The sequence below is a fragment of the Podarcis gaigeae genome (genome assembly GCF_964106915.1).
Source record: "Podarcis gaigeae genome assembly, chromosome: 15".
Lineage (NCBI taxonomy): Eukaryota > Metazoa > Chordata > Lepidosauria > Squamata > Lacertidae > Podarcis > Podarcis gaigeae.
Genome location: NC_139692.1, coordinates 42,936,792 through 42,958,485, shown reverse-complemented (window position 1 = coordinate 42,958,485; position 21,694 = coordinate 42,936,792). Strand labels below are relative to the sequence as shown.

The 21,694-nt window shown below is 48.3% G+C and overlaps 1 protein-coding gene across 6 annotated transcripts in view; it reads right to left on the bottom strand.

Moving 5' to 3' along the window:
- NCOR1 (nuclear receptor corepressor 1) overlaps window positions 1-21,694 on the bottom strand; it is a 105,939-nt gene that overhangs the window by 47,857 nt on the left and 36,388 nt on the right. For 4 of the 6 annotated variants that reach the window (XM_083714945.1, XM_083714946.1, XM_083714949.1 and 1 more), the window contains exons 12-18: window positions 20,828-20,918; window positions 19,379-19,557; window positions 17,472-17,526; window positions 17,033-17,185; window positions 6,826-6,953; window positions 4,140-4,357; window positions 808-870 (exon numbers count right to left, since the gene is read on the bottom strand). In XM_083714945.1, the coding sequence (XP_083571071.1) occupies window positions 808-870; window positions 4,140-4,357; window positions 6,826-6,953; window positions 17,033-17,185; window positions 17,472-17,526; window positions 19,379-19,557; window positions 20,828-20,918 (887 nt within the window). The remainder of the gene's footprint in view (window positions 1-807; window positions 871-4,139; window positions 4,358-6,825; window positions 6,954-17,032; window positions 17,186-17,471; window positions 17,527-19,378; window positions 19,558-20,827; window positions 20,919-21,694) is intronic. The other 2 variants (XM_083714947.1, XM_083714948.1) reach the window with 1 other exon arrangement.

The window sequence follows — 21,694 nt, the reverse complement described above, 5'->3', positions numbered from 1 at the left end:
TCCTTCCCACACAGGACCCAAACTTCTCTCTTCACCCACATATAAATATCCGGCAAGAACTCACCTCTGGTATCTGATGACAAGGGAGTTTCCACTTTATACAACTCAGAACACCTGCCGATTTAAGCCTCAAAGGTTTGCAAGAAGCGTTCAGAATGGCAATGCACCCAAGGCCACCAAGGTGTGTCAACACACAGGTAATGTCAAGAGTGGCCTTTATTGCTGCAAGGCAACCAGCTTCATAAAACTGAAATGTTGACACCCAGAACAGCCGAATCTCCTCAGCGTTTTAGAGGGCTAACCAAACACCGTGAGTTGGTTTGGGGAGGAAGATCTTCAGACACAATTCCATTGCAGGTCCGATCCCCGTTAATGGACAACTGCATATTCCTGCATGGCAGGGGGTTGGACTAGATGATCCTCAGGGTCCCTTCCTACTCTATCTTTCTATTCTAGTCTGTTTCATCCGGTTCAGGGAATTATTTGAAAATGACAAACGCTGCATTCTGAAGCCAGGAGGGCCCTCAGGTCAGTGGCGGAGCACCCGGCTTTGCATGAGAAGGTTCTAGGGATCCACAGGCCTCTCTGCATCTCTAGGTAGGGCTGAGTCTGAAACCCTGCAGAGCTGCTGCCCTCCAGTGCTAACAACATTGATCTGAATGGATCAATGGTCTGATTTAAAAAAAAAAAAAAGGTTCCTGGCTGTTACAAAAAGGTTTAACAACACTGAAGAATCTCTTTGCATTGTACAAAACACACTTGCCCAATCTTCAATAAAACCCTTGAAAAAGAAAAAGGTGCTTTTACCTTTTTTCGCAACTTCCATCTCTTCTTCCGTCCAGCGGGATGTCTCCACCGGCTCTGCCGAAGCTGAAACAGAGCAAGGAGAGAGAGGGGGGGGGGCGGGAGAGCCCCGTCAGATGGCGAAAGGGCCAAGACTTGCGGTTTCAGCGTAATCTATTAATCTGTTTACATTAAGGCCTGCTGAGGCCATTCGGGAACCATGCCCACTGACAGCGGGAGAGAGTCGGTTCCTATTACATCAAAAAGCAAGGGGCAGAGAGAGGGAGGAAGAGGAAGAGAGATCCCTTGCGCGCGCCAGTGAAGGATAGAAAGAAAGAGAGAAAGAGAGAGAGAGAGAGAGAGAGAGAGAAGAGAAGAGAGAGAGAGAACTCCCCTGCGAGTGCAATCGAAGGGGCACTGGGGGGGGGGGTGCCAGGGTGTGAGAGGAGGTTTTCTCCTTAAGCACCTCTTTATCAAAGAGCCCACGCGAAACATTTTTGAGTTTGTGAGACTGAAAATCCGCACGAGGAACAGGCCCAGCACTGGGTTCTCGCAAGGGCCCTGAGAATCTAGGGCCTGGAAGTTCCATAAGAACGTAAGAAAAGTCCTGCTGGATCAGGACTCCTACAGCGGAGGATGAAGCGTTAAAATGGAGAAACAAGGAGGAGAAGCAGGACTAAGATGTGGAGATATGCTTCAGAGATCCAGACCGTGGGGAGCTCCGAGAAATTAATAAATACAATTTGATCTTTTTTATTTTAGTTTTTTATTTTAATTGAAGTATTATGATTGGATATTAATTGGATGTTTTTTATGGAAAATCAATAAAAATGATTTATAAAAAAAGGACTCCGACAGTGGAGGGAAGAACATAAGGCTGGTAGCCACTGATATCAATGAATTTGTCTAATTCTCTATGAAAGCCATCCAACTTGGTAGTCACGACTGCCTCCTGTGGGAGGGAGTTCCATAGATTAACTCTGTGCTGCATGAAAAAGGGCTTTCTTCCTGAATCTTCCAGCATTCAGCTTAATCGAATGACGCCACTTTGGGTCACTGTTTTTTTACACACACACCCCAACTTATGACAATAGGAAGCTTAAGCACGTTTGGGCTGTTTTTGCATAAGAAAGTGCGTCTGTTATGTATTTCCCTTCCAATTTACAATTTATAAACCAGAATCCTTCCAATATAGCTAAGAAGAGATCCCACAAAATGGCAATGTATTTATAATGGACTTGATTTTCAATACTGACGGCTGCCTGGATTTTTCTCGTCTCTTTACAGACGAATAAATGGGCTACCTCCTGAGCACAGAATGACAGGGCGTCATCCTTTTCTCTGAGGGAAATAACTGCGGAGAGCTTTTATTCGCTCCGGGGAGCCATAGACCAGAATCAACAGTCCCGAGGCCATTGTAAAGAGGGAAGTATTCACTGAATTTCTTAAGCGCATCAAGGCCACCGACACCACGTCTCCACAGACGGAGTGACCTCGTTCGCTTTTTTTTATTGGCCTGCTGTTCTTAAAATTAGGACAGGACAGACAAGGCAGACCCTCACGCATAAAATAAAACTTTCAGAGTACATCTGCATGGAAAGCATTTACACAGTGAAGGAAGCAAAGCGGGGAGAGGCAGTTTAAAATATTTTTTTTCTGTTGCTATCTGAAGGTCTGGGTTCTGTTTCCCTTACAGTTAGTAAGATGAATTATTTTCTCAGTTTTTTAATTTTGAGCTTAATTATTGCATTTATATTCTACCTCCCCCCCCCCGCCCGCCAGGAGCTCAAGGTGGCGTACAAAGTTCTCCACCACCAACACCCGTATTATCCCCACAACAACCCTCTGAGGTAGGGAAGGCTGAGAGAGAGAGGCAGCTTCGTGCCCCAGGTCCTAGTTCGACACTCTAACTGCTGTGCCATTAATCATTTTTGTATTATGGGAGAGGTACTGTGTATCTCAGTGGTTCAGAGCGCTTGCTTTGCATTAATAATAATAGTAAGAATAATTTATTATTTATTATTTATACCCCACCCATCTGGCTGGGTTTCCCCAACCACTCTGGGTGGCTTCCAACAGAACACTAAAATACAATAACCTATTAAACATTAAAAGCTTCCCTAAACAGGGCTGCCTTCAGATGTCTTCTGAAAGTCTGGTAGTTGTTTTTCTCTTTGACATCTGGTGGGAGGGCGTTCCACAGGGCGGGCGCCACTACCGAGAAGGCCCTCTGCCTGGTTCCCTGTAACTTGGCTTCTCGCAGCGAGGGAACCGCCAGAAGGCCCTCAGCACTGGACCTCAGTGTCCGGGCAGAACGATGGAGGTGGAGATGAAGAATGCCCCAGGCTGAATCCCCACCACCTCCAGGTAAAAAAGAGAGGATGAGATGCTTCCCTGTGTGAGACTCTGGAGCGCTGCTGCCAGCCAGAGCAGACAGTACTGCGCTAGATGAGCAACGAGTCTGACCTGGCAGAAAACAGTCTCCTCTGTTGTCAAGAGAGGATCCATAAGGAGCCACCCAGAGTGGCTGGGGCAACAAAGTCAGATGGACAAGGTACAAATAATAAAATTGTTGTTGCTGTTTAGTTCAATGCAGTTTCAGTCCCCAAGAGCAGCCCCAGGCAAGGCTGTGGGAGAGACTCCCTGCCCAAAACCCTGAACAGTTGCTGCTAGAAGGACAAATTCTTGGCTCAGTATTTACACCGGTTTCTTATCCTTATTCTTAAAATGTGTTGCTTGCTTTATCTTGCCTAAGGTCACCCACCCACCGACCAACAAAACCCACACGGATGCATTAAAACCAAGCAGGGGAAAATACATTAAAAACATCCCACCCGCTTCTAAAAGGCCGCTCTCCCCATTCTGAACAAAGGGGTGGTTTAAACAGAAGGAGCTGCCTCTTGCAGAGTCAGACTGTTGGCCCCTGTAGCTCAGTGTCGTCGGGCACTGGCCGGCAGCAGCTGGCCAGTCCTGCCACGGATTGAACCCGGGAATGTCTACCTGCAAAGCAGGGTAAAAGAAGCAAAGTTCTGCTGCTTCCGCAACAACTGGCAAATTTTAATTTTCTTTCATTCTGCACTCGGAAGGGAGAACAGGTCCTTGACAGAGGACTTAGGCATTTGGGGGCATTTTATTAGCTGAATCCAAGACCGGTGAAAACATAGTACCTTCCATTGCACTTGAGGGCAGCAGGTTAGCATAGCAGGTACAGGGCAGACCTCATGGCACTCGCAGCTCCGCCCACTCCCTGCACCTCAGCATCTGCCGCCTGAGGCAGCTGCCTCACTCTGCCTCATCACAGGGCTGGCCCTGCCCTTCCCGCTGGCCGACAACTGTTTTGCAGGGCGTCTACTCACAAGGTTCTGGCGGCGGAGGCAGTGGCGGCGGTGGCTCCTCGGTGGCGGCAGCCGCCGCGGCATTAGCCGCCGCGGCCTCGTTCGTCATCGACCTGGTGATCCGGCCCTTCCGCCGGCCCTGGCTGTTGGCCGTCTTCCGGCCTCGCGGGGCCACCTGCTCCCTTTCCTCAGGCTCTTCGGGAACAACTTCAACCTTGTCCTTCTCTTTGATATTCTCCCTGAGAGGGGAAAAGAAAGGGGGCGAGAAGAATGAGATCCGGAACCGTGAAGCAACTGCATGGAAGACGGGGGTCCCTTCTCCCCCCAAAGTGCCAAAGGGTGCCTCCACGGCGGCTGCCATTTTACAAGGGGAAATAAATTTATTATTTTATTTCACACAATTTATAGACAGCTGGACTGTAAAAACAACAACAACAACACCCTCCTCAAAGGGGTTATTGTCAATAATTATTATTTAGTTTCCACGATGGCTAGCTGATGTCTGTTTCTAACCTTTTAAAGGTCTTTCTTGGTATAGTTGGATGTTTGTATTGCTGCAAACGACATATATACCAATGACACTGTGGTATTCAACTACTTTTATAAAGATGTTTTTCATAAAATAGATAAATGAGTCATTCATTGCCTTTTACCTACGTCTCAAGGCAAGTTACAAACAGACCACATGAAAAGCTGAAGAGTTTTAAGCGCAGTAGAGTGCTACCTCTGGTTGCAAACAGGAGCCGTTCTGGTGCCCCGTTCGCAACCTCAAGAGAACGCAACCCACGTCTGCGCATCTCGCAATTCACCGCTTCTGTGCATGACGTCATTTTGTGTGTCTGCGCATGCGCAAGCGGCGAAACCCAGAAGTAACCCTTTCCGGTACTTCCGGGTCGCCGCAGAATGCAACCGGAAAAGACATAACCTGAAGCTAACATAAGAAGAGGTATGACTGTAGAGGGAGGGGGGAAAACACACACAATCACAACCAAGGTTCAATTATGCATCTTGATTGAATAACTAAAGGAGAGCTTTTGCACAACGAGCCAGTTTCCTGCCATTCTGTTTGCACTACCCTTGACCCTGTGGCCTCACCTCCTGGTAAGCGGAAGCAACATGGCCAGCCAGAGGTCAGGGATGCAGCCCTGACCCAGTGCCTGCTGCTCCTTGGGCTCTAAGCAGCCAACATGAGCAACAGTCAGGAACAATGGGGGCCGCAGGAAATTTAATGGGTGCCAATAGTCATTAGAGGTGGCAAACATCAGCTGCAAGCAGAGACTTGCACAACCTCGTGGCCCTTCATCCGGAGAGGGGAGCAGGGAAGTGGACTCCTGTCCGCAAGGCAGCAGCTAAAGCACAGGAACATAAGGAGAGCCTTGCGGGGTCAGACCAACACCAGTGTTGAAGCAGTGATTCTTCAACATCAGCTTCGTTGGACTGGTCATGTTGTGTGGATGCCCGATGATTGTCTTCCAAAGCAACTACGCTATTCTGAATTTAAAAATGGAAAGCGTAAAGAGCCCACGCAAAGCATTTTGAGTTGTGGGACTGAAAATCTGTACGAGACTGATTGCTGGAACAGGCCCAGCGTTGCGTTCTCGCAAGGGCCAAAGAGAAAGAGAGAGAACTCCGTTGCGAGTGCAATTGAAGGGGAGCGAGGAAGGACATGAGATCCCCTGTGAGTGCAAGGGGAGGAGAAAAAGAAGGCACACTGCCTGGGTGTGAAAGTGTGAAAGGAGGTTTTCTTCAGGCCCTCAACAAACTACAGCTCCCAGGATTCTTTGGGGGAAGCCGCGACAGTTTAACGGGGCATCAAAGTGCTTTAACTGTAAAGGTTGTGCGGATGCCTGATTATCGTCTGCCAAAGCAACGACGCTATTCCGAACTTAAAAATGGAAAGCGTAATGCTGGTGGTCAAAAAAAAAAAAAAAAAAAAAAAAAAAGAGAGGTTCAAAGACCGTCTCAAGGCCAATCTAAAAAAATGTAGTATAAACACTGACAACTGGGAAACACTGGCCTGCGAGCGCTCCAGTTGGAGAACAGCCTTTGCCAAAGGTGTCATGGGCTTTGAAGACACTTGAACTCAGGACGCAAGGGAGAAACGTGCTAGGAGGAAGGCACGCTTGGCAAATCCTCACCATGATAAGCTCCCGCCCGGAAACCAATGTCTCCACTGTGGAAGGACGTGTGGATCCAGAATTGGCCTCCACAGTCACTGACAGACTCACTGTTAAAACCGTGTTTATGGAAGAGAATCTTACTTGGCTACGAGGGAAGCATCCAGCATCCTGATCTCACAGCCATCACCCAGATGCCTGTGGGAAACCCGCAAGCAGGATCTGAGCACGAGAGGACTCTCCCCTCCTGGAGTTTCCAGCAGCTGGTATTCAGAAGCCTTGCTGCCTCTTGACTACGGAGGCAGAGCAGAGCCATCCTGGCTAGTGGCTGGTGAATTTGTCGAATTCTGTTTCTGAGCCATCTAAGTTGGTGGCCATCACTGCCTCTTGTGGCAGAGAGTTCCACAGATGGATAGGGTGGGAAACATGTGCCGCCGCGCCCCCCCCATGTCGTTCACCTCCAACTCCTGCATGACTGACAGTGGTTTGACACCGCCAGGCAGGCGCCTAAACTGGCTTCCCCCTGCCTGCTCCCCCCCCCCCGCCACCGCCCCTTGGTGCAGAGCTAGGGCTCTCACGACACAACTCACTTGGATTCTTCCTTCTCGTCTTTTTCCACTTCATCTCTTTTCTCTTCCTCTTTTTTCTCAGTTTTCTCGGCCTTCTCCTCCTCTATTTTTTCCTCGACTTTTTCTTCTTGGGAAGGACGTGGGATTTGCTGAAATAGAAGGAATCGGAATTACACAACGGGGCTACAGCCAGCAGCAGCGGCAGGATCAGGTCTGGGAGATCGCAAGCGCCCGAGCTAAAATCTCGGGGACAGGAATCCTCCTGGCGCCCCCCACCCCACAAGTCAGAGATGCACCCACATGTTCACTTACACCAGGCATTTGAGAAAGAGAGGAGAATGAATGAGAATTGGGATCCCGTGAAATATTCCCAACATGAGGAAACCTCACAAATACTGCCACAACAAGAGGGTAGAATTACTCATACAAATCTTAAGATTCCCACATGAAGTGACATTCACAGCCTGGATGAAAAAGAAGCAACCACAATCCAGATTTACAAAGGGTTGCCTGGTCACCTATAGGCAATTGTTACCCTGGGGCAGAGCTTTCCAACTTTTCCTGTTGGTGACACACTTTTTATCAATTCGCAACACAGTAATTCAGTTTTACTAGCAAACCGGAGGTTAAACTAACCCTTTTCCAACCCCGAGAGAAGCGTGGGGAGCGTTCACACGAAACACCTGCACACTGCAGCCAACACACTCACCTGTCACGACACACAGTTAGGAAAGCTCTGCTCTAGGGGAAAGTGGCTAATTACATGCAGAGACAGGGTTTGAGCTAAATGAAATTTTGGCTTCTGGGTTTCATAAATGAAGTATTAACAGTAAGGTGAGGAAAGAGGAGAGTCAATGGTACCATCCTGATACACGTTCCTGCCCCTCTGCCTGCCTTCTAGCAAAACAGCCTCATACTATAGGCCTAATCTGGCTTCAAAAAGATGTTGTTTGCCTGCAATGGTTTTGGGAGCAGTGTCTCCAGGGAGGGCTAGGAATGTGCCGCTGCCAGTCAGTGCAGACAATATTGGGTCAGATGGACCAGTGGCCCAATCTGGCATAAGGCTTGGGATCTGCAGGGAGAATGCTCAGCCCCCATGGCGAAACTAAGCGGAAACTCCAGGACGGGTTGGTGGGAGGGAACCCATGACAGAGCGAAAGGCGTCTAAGGTTTATATTAAGGCGGCCATGTAGCTCTCTGAAGGGTGCCCAAAGCAATGTGATGGAGAGGTCAGTGTCGGACTAGGGCTCAGGAGACTAGGGTTCAAATCCCAGCCATAAAGCTCTCACTGCATGTGACCAATCACTGCCTCTCAGCCTAACCTACCTCACAGGGTTGTTGTGGGGATTAATGGAGGAGGAAGGGGACGGGAACCATGTTGAGCTCCTTGGAGGAAAAGGTGGGATATAAATGCAATAGATAAATTCCAGGTGGGCCACCACAGAGAACACCTCTGGACCCATGGGTTTGGCATTGCCGCAGAGAAGATGCCTGACTTAAATGTCTTCCGTCACCCTATATCTGGCATAGGCAAACTCGGCCCTCCAGCTGGGACTACAACTCCCATCATCCCTGACCACTGGTCCTGTTAGCTAGGGATGATGGGAGTTGTAGTCCCAAAAACATCTGGAGGGCCAAGTTTGCCTATGCCTACCCTATATGATACCACTTTAGGCAGATCTTTGATTTTTCTCTTTCGGAGGTAGATCTTTGATTTCTCTCTCCCTGACTCCGAAATATTCATACACACTTCCCATACACACAGCACAACCTTTTAAAATTCCCCCATCGGTTTCCTGTATGGCGCGGCCAGCTGTTATTCAAAAAAGCCAAACATGACCCTAAGCCCAGCACCTGACCGCAGAACGCAGATCCTGCCCAGTCTCTCCCCACAAACCCGGTGCTGTCAAACTCCCATCAACTCCAGCCAATACGGTCAATGGTCAGAATGATGCAAGTTGCATTCCAAAGCATCTGGAGGGCAAGAGGTCGAGAGGAAGGCTGCTCTAGCCATTTCCTTCTCTGTGGCCTCTCCCTCTCTCTCTGTCCCCACTCTAGGAATCAACTCTACCACTTTGGCCCAGGGGCAAGGAAACGGTGGTCTCCTGCATGTTGCCGAACTACAACTCCCATCATCCCTGACTGTTGGTAAACGTTGCCTTGGGGTTGATGGGAGTTGGGAGTCCAGCCACATTTGCAGGAGGGCCACAGCCTACTCGACCCCTGGATGAGAGGCGAGGGCTCCAACCAGGGAGACTTCCAAGCGCACCTCCCTGGCTCGGCACCTGAGTCCATCTCAAGGCCGCTCATCCCCTCTTGGCCCATCCTACCTCGCTGGGTTGTTGTGAGGGGTGAAGCAGGAGGGGAGAAACGAGGCAACCTCAGTTTACACACTACGCTGGCTTCTTTTGATAGGATATAAGAAGTGACGGCCTTAAATCGATCACTGGGCAAAGCCAGCATTTATATAACTTTTCCGGGGGGGGGGGACAGGGGGGAGGGAGGGAGAAGTACTCTTCATTTGTGATTGCAAGAAGTTTTGTAAGGGGGATTGGACGAAATATTGCAATGAAGACTATGAAGAGAGTTATTAGTTAAACGACCAAAGTAATAGAGAAATTAACCAATGTAGATAAAAGTGATAAAGATTGAAAAATCTTCAGATGTGGCCAATGGAAGTCAAAAACATTGTATAAGATAAGAAAATATGTTAAATGACTGTTGGAAATGATATGTTTAAAAAAATTCATATATATATAGAGAGAGAAGTACTCTTCATTGCAACTTAGGTCTTTCCCTTCATACACACTCAGAGAGAACAGCCTCAGTCGCTGGAAGTCAGCTGTTCCGATTCTAACACACTCAAGGAATATTTAGAGAGAGCAGCGGGTCGAGTGGGCGCATGGCAGAAACTAGATTGTGTTTCTAGTGCGCAAGACGACCCCGGAAAACGTCCTGGCCTGCGTGGTCTATTCAGAAGAGTCCGAAGGGTTTGCCAACACAAATAGTCACACAGTGCCACCAGATGTGCCAGGGAACACACATACTCAAGCAAAGAGGAGGAGGAGGGGGGTTGTTTACTAAATTTAAGAGAGAAGCAAACTCTAGCAGAAAGCATCTCGCTTTGCAGGCCCGGGACAGGGCAGCTGGAGGAATGAGACACAGCGTTCCTGCCTCCTGCCGAAGGGAGGTTTGGTGCCGCTGCCAGGAGCTTCCAAATCAACAAAGCAGGTGGTTAAAACAGGCCCCCATCAGCCGCAATGAGGGGCGATTTTGGGACCATTAAGGGCAGGCTGAGCTGGAAGGGAGATCAAACTCATGGGTTAAATTATATATAGGACTAGGGCCTGGGAAAGACCAGGTTTCGAATCTCCACTCAGTCACAAAGCTCACTGGGTGGTTCTGGGCCAGTCACACTGCCTCTCTCTCAGCCTAAGCTACCTCGCAGGGTCGTTGTGGGGATTAAATGGGGAGGGGGAGAACCATGAAACCACCTTGAGCTCCTTGGAGAAAAAGGTGGGAAAGAAAGGCAATACATAAATATTCTGGCAGACCTGCTGGGGAGAGGAGGGGTGTGTGTAAAGGAACATAGTAGATCAGGCCCTCATTTGTGGGTGCTGGGGGGAGTTGGGCAAAATTTTGCATCTCCAACCAGGTACTAAAATGCCTTGGAGGCTGGCCCCAATTTGGAAAAGAAATGCGGAGTTAAAAGCCAGACATAAGAAAAAGACTGCATATTAAATGATTGTTTCTAAAGGTTCGTTTTTTGAAAAAAAAGGTGCTTTAAATATATTTTTAAAAATCGCACATGCAGGCACTTAATAATTTCCAAAACAACAACAACAACAACAAAACCTTCCTTAAGCCTAAGCAACAGATATCTTTATTACAGTTAAGGCGGAGGCAGGGGGAGAAAAGCCCCAAAGTTATTTTTAGAGTGAAAATGAGATTACCTTTGAAATGCTTTAAAACTCAAAGTGACGCTCTTAAAAACACATGCACACAGTAGACTCCACAAGCCTTGCTTATGGCTACGACGCCAAAGCGTTTACGGCATTAACTGGTTATCCCAAGTGTTTCTTTAACATGGTTTAAATAAAAAAACCGGGGGGGGGGTGTCCTTTGCCATGCTCCCACCTGGCACCAAATCACAGCAGCCCCAGATGTAAAGGGTTAACTTTACAAAGTCGCGGGGGGGGGAGCCCCTTCTCTCTCCCCCCCCCACCCTGCACAGCAACACACAAAAATTAGACAGAGCTAATCACCCGCTTCCTAATTTTAAACCTCCCCCCCCCCCTTTTAAAAATAAACTGGCTGACGAGATTTTAAAAGTCGGCTTATCCAGCGGATGGAAGAGAAGCAAAAGGCAAGTTCTGGGAACACAAACCTTCGGTCGGCTGAGGCTTCGCGGTTCGACGTACCTGCATGCTTGACTCTTGCTTAAAAAATAAAAAGGGTTTTGGTTTGTTTGTTTTAAATTATCCACAGCCCAGAGAAGGGAGATACCGGTCTGTGTTAGGCGTGGGGGGTCAAAGGAAAAAAAAATTGGGCCAAGTTTCCAACGGCTCAAATGACACGGGGGGAGGCAAACTTGTTGGCAGCGCCTCCCCCCTAAATTTGAAGAGGGGAAGACTGCCCAACTTTTAGATTGCAGGGGGAAAGGGGAAGAAGAGAGAAAGAAAGAGAGAGAGAGAGAGAGAGAGAGAGAGAGAGAGAGAGAGAATCTCACGGTGTCATCCTGGTCACTAAAAAAAAAAAGGAAAAAGGAAAGCACCTAAGCAGGGAGGAGAGGTGGCTGGCCACACATGCCAGCTTCTAATCTCGACCGGGGTCACACGAGGTAATCCCTGCGCCGAGCGCAGCCTTGATTGGCCGTCACAGGAGCACCAGGCGTTTCTGTCTAGTCAGATCGCCCGGCTGAACCAGCTGCTGCAAGGAAGGACACGCGTGCGGAGGGGGGGAGGGAGGGAGGGGAGGGGGGCCAGTCCACGAGGGACGGCGGCTCGTGCCGGGAACTGTGTCAACTAGGGACAGCAAGGAAGGGTCTCTCCCCCGCCACCCCAGGCCGGTCGAGCGGCAGATCAAGCGCTCCAAAAAAGGATGCAAAAGAAAAACGGAGAGAGAATCTGAGGTTGCGTTTCCTCCTCTGCACATCTGGAGGCCGGGCCCAGGATTTTAAACTGATTTCTGCCTCTGCACATCTGAATGTCGCAAGCACAGAGCAGGGCGATTCCCAAGGATTTATCAGCCAAGACCACAAGTGCTGACTTGCCAGGGTTTCAGTCCCTGTTCCTATGTTTTTAATATTCTTTCACAGTGCTTTTTTTCTAAACAAAACGTTTAGGGGTACTCTCATTTTGGCTCGAGAAAATCACAATTTTATAGTTCAAATCGGGGGAAATAAGCACAGCAAATGGACAAAAGTACAAAGATTCACAAAATTTTTAGGGGTATGTGTACTCCTGCGTCTCCCCATATAAAAAGCACTGTTCTTTCCTGTTAACTGCCTTGAGATGGTGGTTTAGAAGGCAATCAGTAAACCAATGAGGATAGTTACTTGGATGCAGAAACAGCTACCTGTCGTCGATTTTGGTCTTTGCATATTGTCAATCTGCCTTATCTATATATTACTGCATGGATATTGTTTGCCCACCCTTCAGCCTCCTGGGGTGGGTTACAAAACTTTAAACACAATATTGTTTAGAACAACTTAAAATTGCAGAGAGCAGGTTGGTCCTAAAAATAGAAACTCAAGTGCCAAAGGCCAGGATAAAGACTGTGTCTTCAGCATTCACTGGAAACTGCATAATGAAGGCGTCAGATGCACCTCTTTGTGGAGAGGGACTTCCACAACTTAGGGGCTGCCACAGAGAAGGCCCTCCCCCAGGGATGTTGCTGGGACACAAACAAATTGAGTTTTGGATGTGGTGGAACAAGCAAAATCCTAGCTGTAGAGAAAGAGGAGGCCTTTCAGGTATGTGTGATGCAGCAGCTGTTATAATTAAGTTTTAACCACCCGAAATCTGCTAGCCAATACAGTGGTACCTCGGGTTAAGTACTTAATTTGTTCCGGAGGTCCGTTCTTAACCTGAAACTGTTCTTAACCTGAAGCACCACTTTAGCTAATGGGGCCTCCGGCTGCTGCTGTGCCGCCGCCGCGCGATTCCTGTTCTCATCCTGAAGCAAAGTTCTTAACCCAAGGTAATATTTCTGGGTTAGTGGAGTCTGTAACCTGAAGCGTCTGTAACCTGAAGCGTATGTAACCAGAGGTACCACTGTATTAATTTTTTAATGCTTGCCTATTAAATAAATAAAACAATCTAGAGGTCATTTTGAGATCCTGAGGGAAGTGCACAGTGACTTTCCCTTTTTTAAGAAAGGGGACGAATAATGACTCATTGTTAGGAGAGAAAAAGCTGGTGTTTTCATTTCCACTGCCTGCTGTGGAAACATACCAGAACCAAAGCAGCATCTTTGATATGGAACAGGTGGGACCTTTGCTTTTGCAGATTAAAACAAGACTGTCAATGAGAATAAAAAAACTGGACTCAAGGGAAAGCAACTGCTTGCTTGCAGGAGTCGCAGGAAGGAGGAGTATAAGGAGCCAACTAAGAGGCTCCAATCTGGATTTGTGTAGGGCAGGGACGACCAGCTTCCAAGAGACTGCGATTTACTCACACAATTAAAAACTCCCAGTGATCTACCCCTTTTTTTGGGGGGGGGGGTTTCAGGTCAAAGTTGTTGAGCTTTTCTCTGCGGAGGAAAATCACACTTTTGGAGGGGAATCAGGGGAAAGGAGTAAAAGAGAAATACAGTGGTACCTCGCAAGACGAATGCCTCGTAAGACGAAAAACTCGCAAGACGAAAGAGTTTTTCGTTTTTTTGAGTCGCTTCGCAAGACGAATTTCCCTATGGGCTTGCTTCGCAAGACGAAAACGTCTTGCAAGTTTGTTTCCTTTTTCTTACGTCCCAGGCTGCCGCGCGGATGGGTCGGCGCTGGCGGGAGCCTCGTCTGGGGGCACCGCCACCGCCTCGTCGCCTCTCCCTTCCAGATCCTGCACGCAGCACCCGTACAGGATAGCCAGCACCAGCAGCGCCAAGAGCAGCGCGGCCAAGAGCAGCGCCAGCAGCGCGGCGGACTTTTTGCCCACGTAGAAGCCCAAGCGCAAATTGACGGTCATGGTGGCCGGTTGAAAGCGAGGGGGGAGCCTGAGCGACTGAGGAAGAAATTCAGCACAGGAGTTGTGCTTCGCAAGACGAAAAATTTGCAAGACGAAAAAACTCGCAGAACGAATTAATTTCGTCTTGCGAGGTACCACTGTATACCTTGCCAAGAAATCGCTAATGAAACAGTGAGAGTTCCTTCTTCCGTTCTCGCGATCTAGAGGGCGGGGAACGGATGGAGGACCCAGCAATCGACTGCGATCTACCTAAACCTCCCGGGGATCGTCCGCTAGATAGCGATCGACCTGTTGGACATTCCTGGTGTAGGGTTTACCCCTAAGCCTTTTCTTCTCCCAAAAATATCCCACATCACTTAACAAACATGGATAAATATGCTATAATGTTACTGTTTTAGTTAAATAAATTGTTTCAATTGTTATTAAGGAAATGATTCTTTTTCTCCTTCCAATAAAGTACAGCAGAAAAGTTGTCCAAATGTAAACAGTTAACTTATTAAACCTCACAATAATTTGATAATTATCTGTCAATGTATTTCTAATAGTATAATCAAATCAGTAATTTTTTATATAACTGTAAAAACTGCTCTGAAAATTTATTACTCCAAAAATGAAACCTTCATCTGGTTGTAAATATTAAGCTTATACCAGCAATAATATAAAATGATTTAAATCAAGTCTTACTGACTAGTGATTTAAATCAAATCCACCCTGTGCTGGAGAGTCGAGATCAGGCTTCTATCGACACAACCATTTTCTCACAATTCTCTGCAGGTGGGGACAATGCAAGCCAGCAAGAAACCCAAAACCTTGTGGCTGAACACACTCCGTTTTCAAATCACTGCTAAAACACCCCTAAAAACATCAACGGGCGATTGACAGCTATTCAGAGATTTTCCGGAGCCCCCAAACAACAATTTTTCTACACATTGCTGTCTTGGATCCACAACCATGGCCCCCACCTCCTGACCCCAAACAATTTCAGCCAGAGGGAGTGAAGCTGATGAGCGATCACTGATCTTCCACATGCGCCTCCGGCCATGACACAACCCTGACGGGAACATCTGGAGGAGCTTGAGTTGGTCTACATCAACGGGACTCCCCCTTCTGGCGATTTACCCTTACCAGACTTCCTGCGCAGCGGGCAGGAGTCAGATATAGTCGGGTCCATTCAATGCCTAAGCCAATACTGCTCACAGTCTGTAATCAATAAAGTTGTGGCCAAAATTTGCCCAATAACATTAACATAATATCTGTGTCCTGGTGTCTTAATTCTTTATGAGGGGGTGGTTGCGGGGTCTTGACACGCAACTTTTTGCCCCAATGTGAGTATCGAATTCACAACCCTGATTAAGAGTCTCACGCTCTACGAACTGCCTGAAACTGCAGAGAGCCTCTGCTGGTCACTGTGAACTCGACTTGTACACGGCCATTTCCTATGTCCCTGTTTAGTTTGTCCCTAAAAGAGTCGGAGGGAAATCAGATTGGGGAAAGGCTGGCCAGAAAATGTTCCTTGGAAAGTTAACGGGTCAGATCCATTGACTCCTTGTTTTCGCCGCCAATGTACAAGCAGAAACATCATCCCAAGGGGGGGGGGGGGAGAGAATTACTGGGACTCTGTGTTCCAGCCTGCGTCACATCAGATAAGCAGAGGGGGATTCCAGAAGATTCCCAGGTCCCAAATGGTTGGGGGAAAGAAGGAACAGGAGGGAGAATTTACTGGGCCATGCCTGGTACTTACAAGAAGAAGTGTGTATGTTTGTAAGAATATAAGAGGGGTGAGCGAGTCTGTGCGTGTCAGAACTTAAGAGCCCTACGGCTAGATCAGGCCACCGGCCCGTCTAGTCCTGCATTCTGTTCTCACATTGGCCCATCAGATGCCTCCACGAAGCCCCCAAGCAGGGCAAGGAGACCGACAGCCCCGTGGTGCTGCTGCACTCGTCATTTGGTACCGTATTTTTCACTCTAAGGACGCACTTTTTCCCCTCCAAAAATTAAGGGGAAATATGTGTGCGTCCTCTAGAGCGAATGCAGGCTGCGCGGCTAAGACCAAAGCCAGAACAGGGAGACGGAGTGCTGTTCTAGCTTGGGGATGGCTGCGCAAAGCCTATGCAGGGCAGCGGGGTGCCTGCACCCCGCTGCCCTGCGGAGGCTCCAAAGGCTGTCCCCGAAGCCTGAAGCCTTTGGAGCACAGCAGGAACTTGCACTGCGCTCCAAAGGCTTCAGGGATCTTTGAGGCTGGCGGTGGGGGAAAGCAGCGCTTCCCCCCACCAGCCCCAAAGAGCAGGTCAAAAGGAACCTGAAGCCTCCGGAGCCCAGAGGGAACTCCCGCCGCGCTCCAGAGGCTTTGGGTTGCCTTCACTGAAGCCTGGAGAGCAAGAGGGGTCAGTGTGCACCGACCCCTCTCGCTTTCCAGGCTTCCAAGGTAGCCGCCTGAAGCCTCAGCGGGAACTCCCGCTGCGCTCCGGAGGCTTTGGGTGAATGCACCTTGAACACACCTTGTTTTAGAGGGGGAGAACAAGAAAAAAAAAATTCCCTGTTCTCCCCCTCCTATGATCTGGTGCGTCCTATGGTCCGGTGCGTCCTATAGAGCGAAAAATACAGTAATTGGAGGTAGACTGCCCTGGCACACAGAGGCTCAGTTTGGCTATCCCGTTGTTGATGAGGTTAGCCTCCAAAACGAGATAAGGAGAGTCCTGCTAGGTCCGGACCAAAGACTCATAAGTCCAGTATCCTTTGACACAAACACACAAACACCAAGCAGACACCCCTGGGGAACCCACAGGAAGGAAGGGCAAGGGCATCTCTCGCTCTGTGTGAGTGTGAGTGAGTGTGTGTGTGTGTGTGTGAGAGAGAGAGAGAGAGAGAGATCTTTTTTCTTGGTACAACAGTGAAGTCTCCCGTTTTAATCCAAGGAAAAACCCTTTGCCCAAGTCATCAGTACATTTGGGGTGGGGGAAACTTCTTTAAAAACAGCGCCCCACAAAACGTTGCATAGAAAATTACATATATATATATTTGTAAGATAATAATAATTTTAAAATTGCCTTTTTCAGTCGTGAGAAAACGAGCGGGTCGCAACACTCAACGCAACGCACCTGGTTCCTTCCCCGCCGCTTGCCGTAGTTCCTTCGCACAAGGGCCTTGTAGTTCTCATTTTTCTTGGTCAAATAATAATACAAGACACAGTCTGGAACATTCTGAAATGGAAAGATTTGCTTAACTTACGGACCCTCAGTGGGATACGCCATGTAAATGCTCTCACCGTCAATTGTGCAGACCTGGGCTTAGAAGTGAGGGAATTACATTAGCCTGGGTCACAAATAACACTACACACCGCAAGTGCCTTTAGTCAAAGTGTGCTTGTGTGAATATTTGTTGTAGAGAATTTTAATCAGGCATAGTTTGCAAGTGCAAACCACTTAAGAAGCCATCTTGAGAATTAAGTGCACATTCCATCACAAAAAAACCAAAAATGCATCTCACCTTTCTTTCTAAGTAGGAAGCAATTAGGCCAAAGTTCTTAGGATGCTGGACAAATCTGATGGGGAGGAAAACACACAGAGAAAACCTCATGTTCTGCCATCCAAAATTAAAACCATCACAGTTACCAGGGCTACATTTTGCTAGACCCCTTTTGCAACCTGGTTAAAGGCAACTTCAAATATTAAAAAGAAGGGCTTCAAAATAGCCAAAGCACCCCGCCCCAGTTTCAAGAAACCCTGCTTGTTCGCCCTGTCAACTTCTGGCATTTAACTGGAGGAAGGGCCGTAGCCCAGTGGGAGAGTCCTGGCTTCACATGCAGAAAGTCCCAGGTTCGAGTCCTGGCATCTCCAGGTGAAAGACTGCTGGTCTGTGCAGACAACACTAAGCTTGATGGGCTGGCTTCGCAGAAGGCAGCTGTGTAGGTTCCTATTAAATCAGCCCTCTAATTCAGAATCACAAGGACTCGAATCTTGTGGGAAAGGCCCTTTAAACTGAGGGGCTGTGCCTACCCCCTTGGCATGCCAAAGATCTCTGGCCCAATCCCTAATCTCCAGGTAGGGCTGGGAAAAGGCTTCCTTGCCTGAACCCCTAGAGAGCTGCTGCCAAACAGTGCAAACAATACTGAGCTGGATGGATTAATGGCCTGGATCATTATAAGGCAGCATTCTGCGTTCCTTTTGCCAGACATCACCTGCAGGGCCTAAAAGTTCACACTCTCATCATCCATCAGGAATAGAAACCTGACCTCTGTTTTGGTTTTTTTAACGAAAGGTGAGCATTTCAGGGTTGAATACCAAGCCTGACGACTATACGTCACTTGCATGGCAACCACAGAAGACAAACAACTCTGACAGCTGAATCCAAAGTAATTGTGAGCATTTATTATCAATCTGTGTTTTGTCAATCATTAAGCTGAATAAGCTTCTACGTGAGATGAACCCACTGCTCCCGCAAATAGACCTTTCACAGGGCGAGCCAACAAAATAGAAGTCTTATAATTAACCAGTTTTTCCATTGTGTCCATATGTAGATATTACCGTTCCCAGCTTCAGAACAACCCAGGCTACAAAAGCATTGGTTTGAAGCTGACCTAATAATATATACACTCAGGGACGTGGGTGGCACTGCGGTCTAAACCACTGAGCCTCTTGGGCTTGCCGATCACAAGTTCGGCAGTTCAAATCCCTGTGACGGGGTGAACTCCCGTTGCTCTGTCCCAGCTCCTGCCAACCTAGCTGGTCAAAAACATACCAGTGCAAGTAGATAAACAGGCACAGCTTCGGTGGGAAGGTAAATGGCGTTTCCATGCACTCTGGCACTCATCATGGTGTTCCATGCGCCAGAAGCGGTTTAGTCATGCTGGACACATGACCCAGAAAGCTGTCTGCGGACAAACGCCAGCTCCCTCGGCCTAAAAGCGGAGATGAGCGCTGCACCCCATAGTCGAATTTGACTGGGCTTAACTGTCCAGGGGTCCTAATAATATACAATTCCCATCTGCCCCGTTCAACCCTACCAACCATCAAGAATGATGGGAGCTGTAGTCCAGCAACACCTGGAGGTGAACAGGTTGCCCATCCCTGATTTAAAAGGAGGCAGAGTTATACTGGAGGTATCTAGGGGCAGTGAGAGCAAGTGATGGAGGGGAAGTAAAAGCATGTGATGTTCCAGTTCACGGAAGGGGAACCTTTATCCCTCCAGGTGTTGCTGGGACTCCCAAGCCCCATTAGCCCCATCTAATGGTCAAGGATGATGGGATCTGTAGTCCATGGGAGGGCCACGGATTCCCCATTCCTGAATTAGACCATCACTTGCCTTTACTGGCCCTAGTTTGTCGCCATGCAACCAATTTTTCTACTGTGCAATGCACACCCTTAAAAAACCCCACACAAAATAAATAAAAGTACTTTTCTTTAAAGATCTCCTTCTCGTGGTCTGTCCAGACGTTCATGAACTGCCGGTCCTTGTAGATTTTCATGGGGTCCTCCATCAGCCCGTTCATGTTTATGAACTTCACCCGCCTCTGTTCCGCGTCAAACATCATGGGAGGAATGACCGAGAGCTGGCGCATTTGTTTCTCGTTATTCTGCAAGACCGGAGAAGGAAAAACACACACACAAAATTTATAGTGAAGTTTCTGTTTACAAGTAATGGACCCCCCAAGTCAGCCAAGACAGAGCCAAAATTGTTTTTTAAAAAGGGGGGGAGGGGGTGTCAGCTCTTGCGGTTACATCTTGGACTTCCTTAGTTACAAGTACAGAAGAAGAAGAAGAAGAAGAAGAAGAAGAAGAAGAAGAAGAAGAAGAAGAAGAAGAAGAAGAAGAAGAAATAGGGAAGATGGTGGTGCTTGTTCATGAAAAGCTACCCTTTGCTGCAGATGATTTAAGGGGTTTGCCAACGCTGTAAGAAAATCCACATTAGGACAGAGAAAACAGGCTGTGCTGGACATGGCGTAAGATCAGGCTATAAAAAGCACAGGTTATGGGATGTGTGCACCACGCTGGACTTCAGGATTCAAATCCATGTTCACACACGTAAGAATGTCCCAGCCATAAGGCTTGCTACGTTGGTCTGGGCCAGACCCGTCTCGACCCACAAAGCCCCCCTCTGACTAGCCTACCTCAGAAGAGCCCAGTTGGGTCAGGCCAAAGGCCCAGCTAAGGGCACATTCACACCCATACAGTTAAAACACTACGAGATCACTTTAATCATTCAAGGCTTCTCCCAAAGACTCCTGGGAAGTGTAGTTTGTTAAGGAGGCTGAGAGTTGTTAGTACAGTGGTACCTCGGGTTACATATGCTTCAGGTTACATACGCTTCAAGTTACAGACTCCACTAACCCAGAAATAGTGCCTCAGGTTAAGAGCTTTGTTTCAGGATGAGAACAGAAATTGTGCTCCAGTGGTGCGGTGGCAGCAGGAGGCCCTATTAGCTAAAGTGGTGCTTCAGGTTAAGAACAGTTTCAGGTTAAGAACGGACCTCCGGAACGAATTAAGTACTTAACCCGAGGTACCACTGTATACCTATTCCCATCCCGGAGCTACAATCCCCAGAGTTCCCTGTGAAGGCAATTATAGCTCTGGGAAGGGACTAGGGGGTCTCCTGACAAAGAGAAGAGGATGGAGCTTGTAAGAATATATCTGGCAAGGGACTCAGTACAAGATGACTGCACCCTCCCCTCTTCCAAATTCAAAGATGCTATGTGTGTCATGTTTTGGTTTTTTATCAGATTGTAAGTCTCGGCAGGCAGGGGACTGTCTTGTTTTCCTTGATCGTATGTAAGCCGCTCTGGGAGCCTTTTCGGTTGAAGAGCAGGGTAAAAATGCTCTAACATAAATAAGAAGCCCGGTTCTCACCTCCTGTTCCGAGAGCCCGTCAATTATCTCCGAGATTTCGTGCTCGCTCCGGGCGATGGTTGCCGAAAGTCCGGTCCCTCTCTGCCCCACCCTGGGAGTGCAACAACAACAGAAAGGGAAACCAAAATGAAAAGATAAAAAGTAGCTCTTTTCTGAGAACAGGAAAACAATTGGCAATAGCAGGGTGAGGTGTGGTCAGCCAGCCTCTTCAGGGCCGGACGGGACAGAATGCATGCTAGCTTTGGCAAAAGATGTGAGGAAAAGGTTGTTGTTTTTTAGCTCTCTCCTACATATAAATAGGGGACGCGGGTAGCGCTGTGGGTTAAACCACAGAGCCTAGGACTTGCCGATCAGAAGGTCAGTGGTTCGAATCCCCGCGACGGGCAAGCTCCTGTTGCTCGGTCCCTGCTTCTGCCAACCTAGCAGTTTGAAAGCACGTCAAGTGCAAGTAGATAAATAGGTACCGCTCTGGCGGGAAGGTAAACAGCATTTCCGTGCGCTGCTCTGGTTCGCCAGAAGCGGCTTAGTCATGCAGGCCACATGACCCGGAAGCTGTACGCCGGCTCCCTTGGCCAATAAAGCAAGATGAGCGCCGCAACCCCAGAGTCGTTCACGACTGGACCTAATGGTCAGGGGTCCCTTTACCTTTTACATATAAATAAGATGAGAACTGGGGATCACCTTAGCAGCAGCAAGAGGACTGGCCCTATCATGAGGCAGAGTAATGCAGCCGCCTCAGGTGGCAGATAATGGAGGGACAAGGAACAGCGACAAGATTTTGGAGGGCAGAGATGAATGTGCTGTGTGGCCTATTTTGAAACCCCTATGACAGCCTGCTGCTCTCAAGGGTGGTAAAGAAGGCTATCC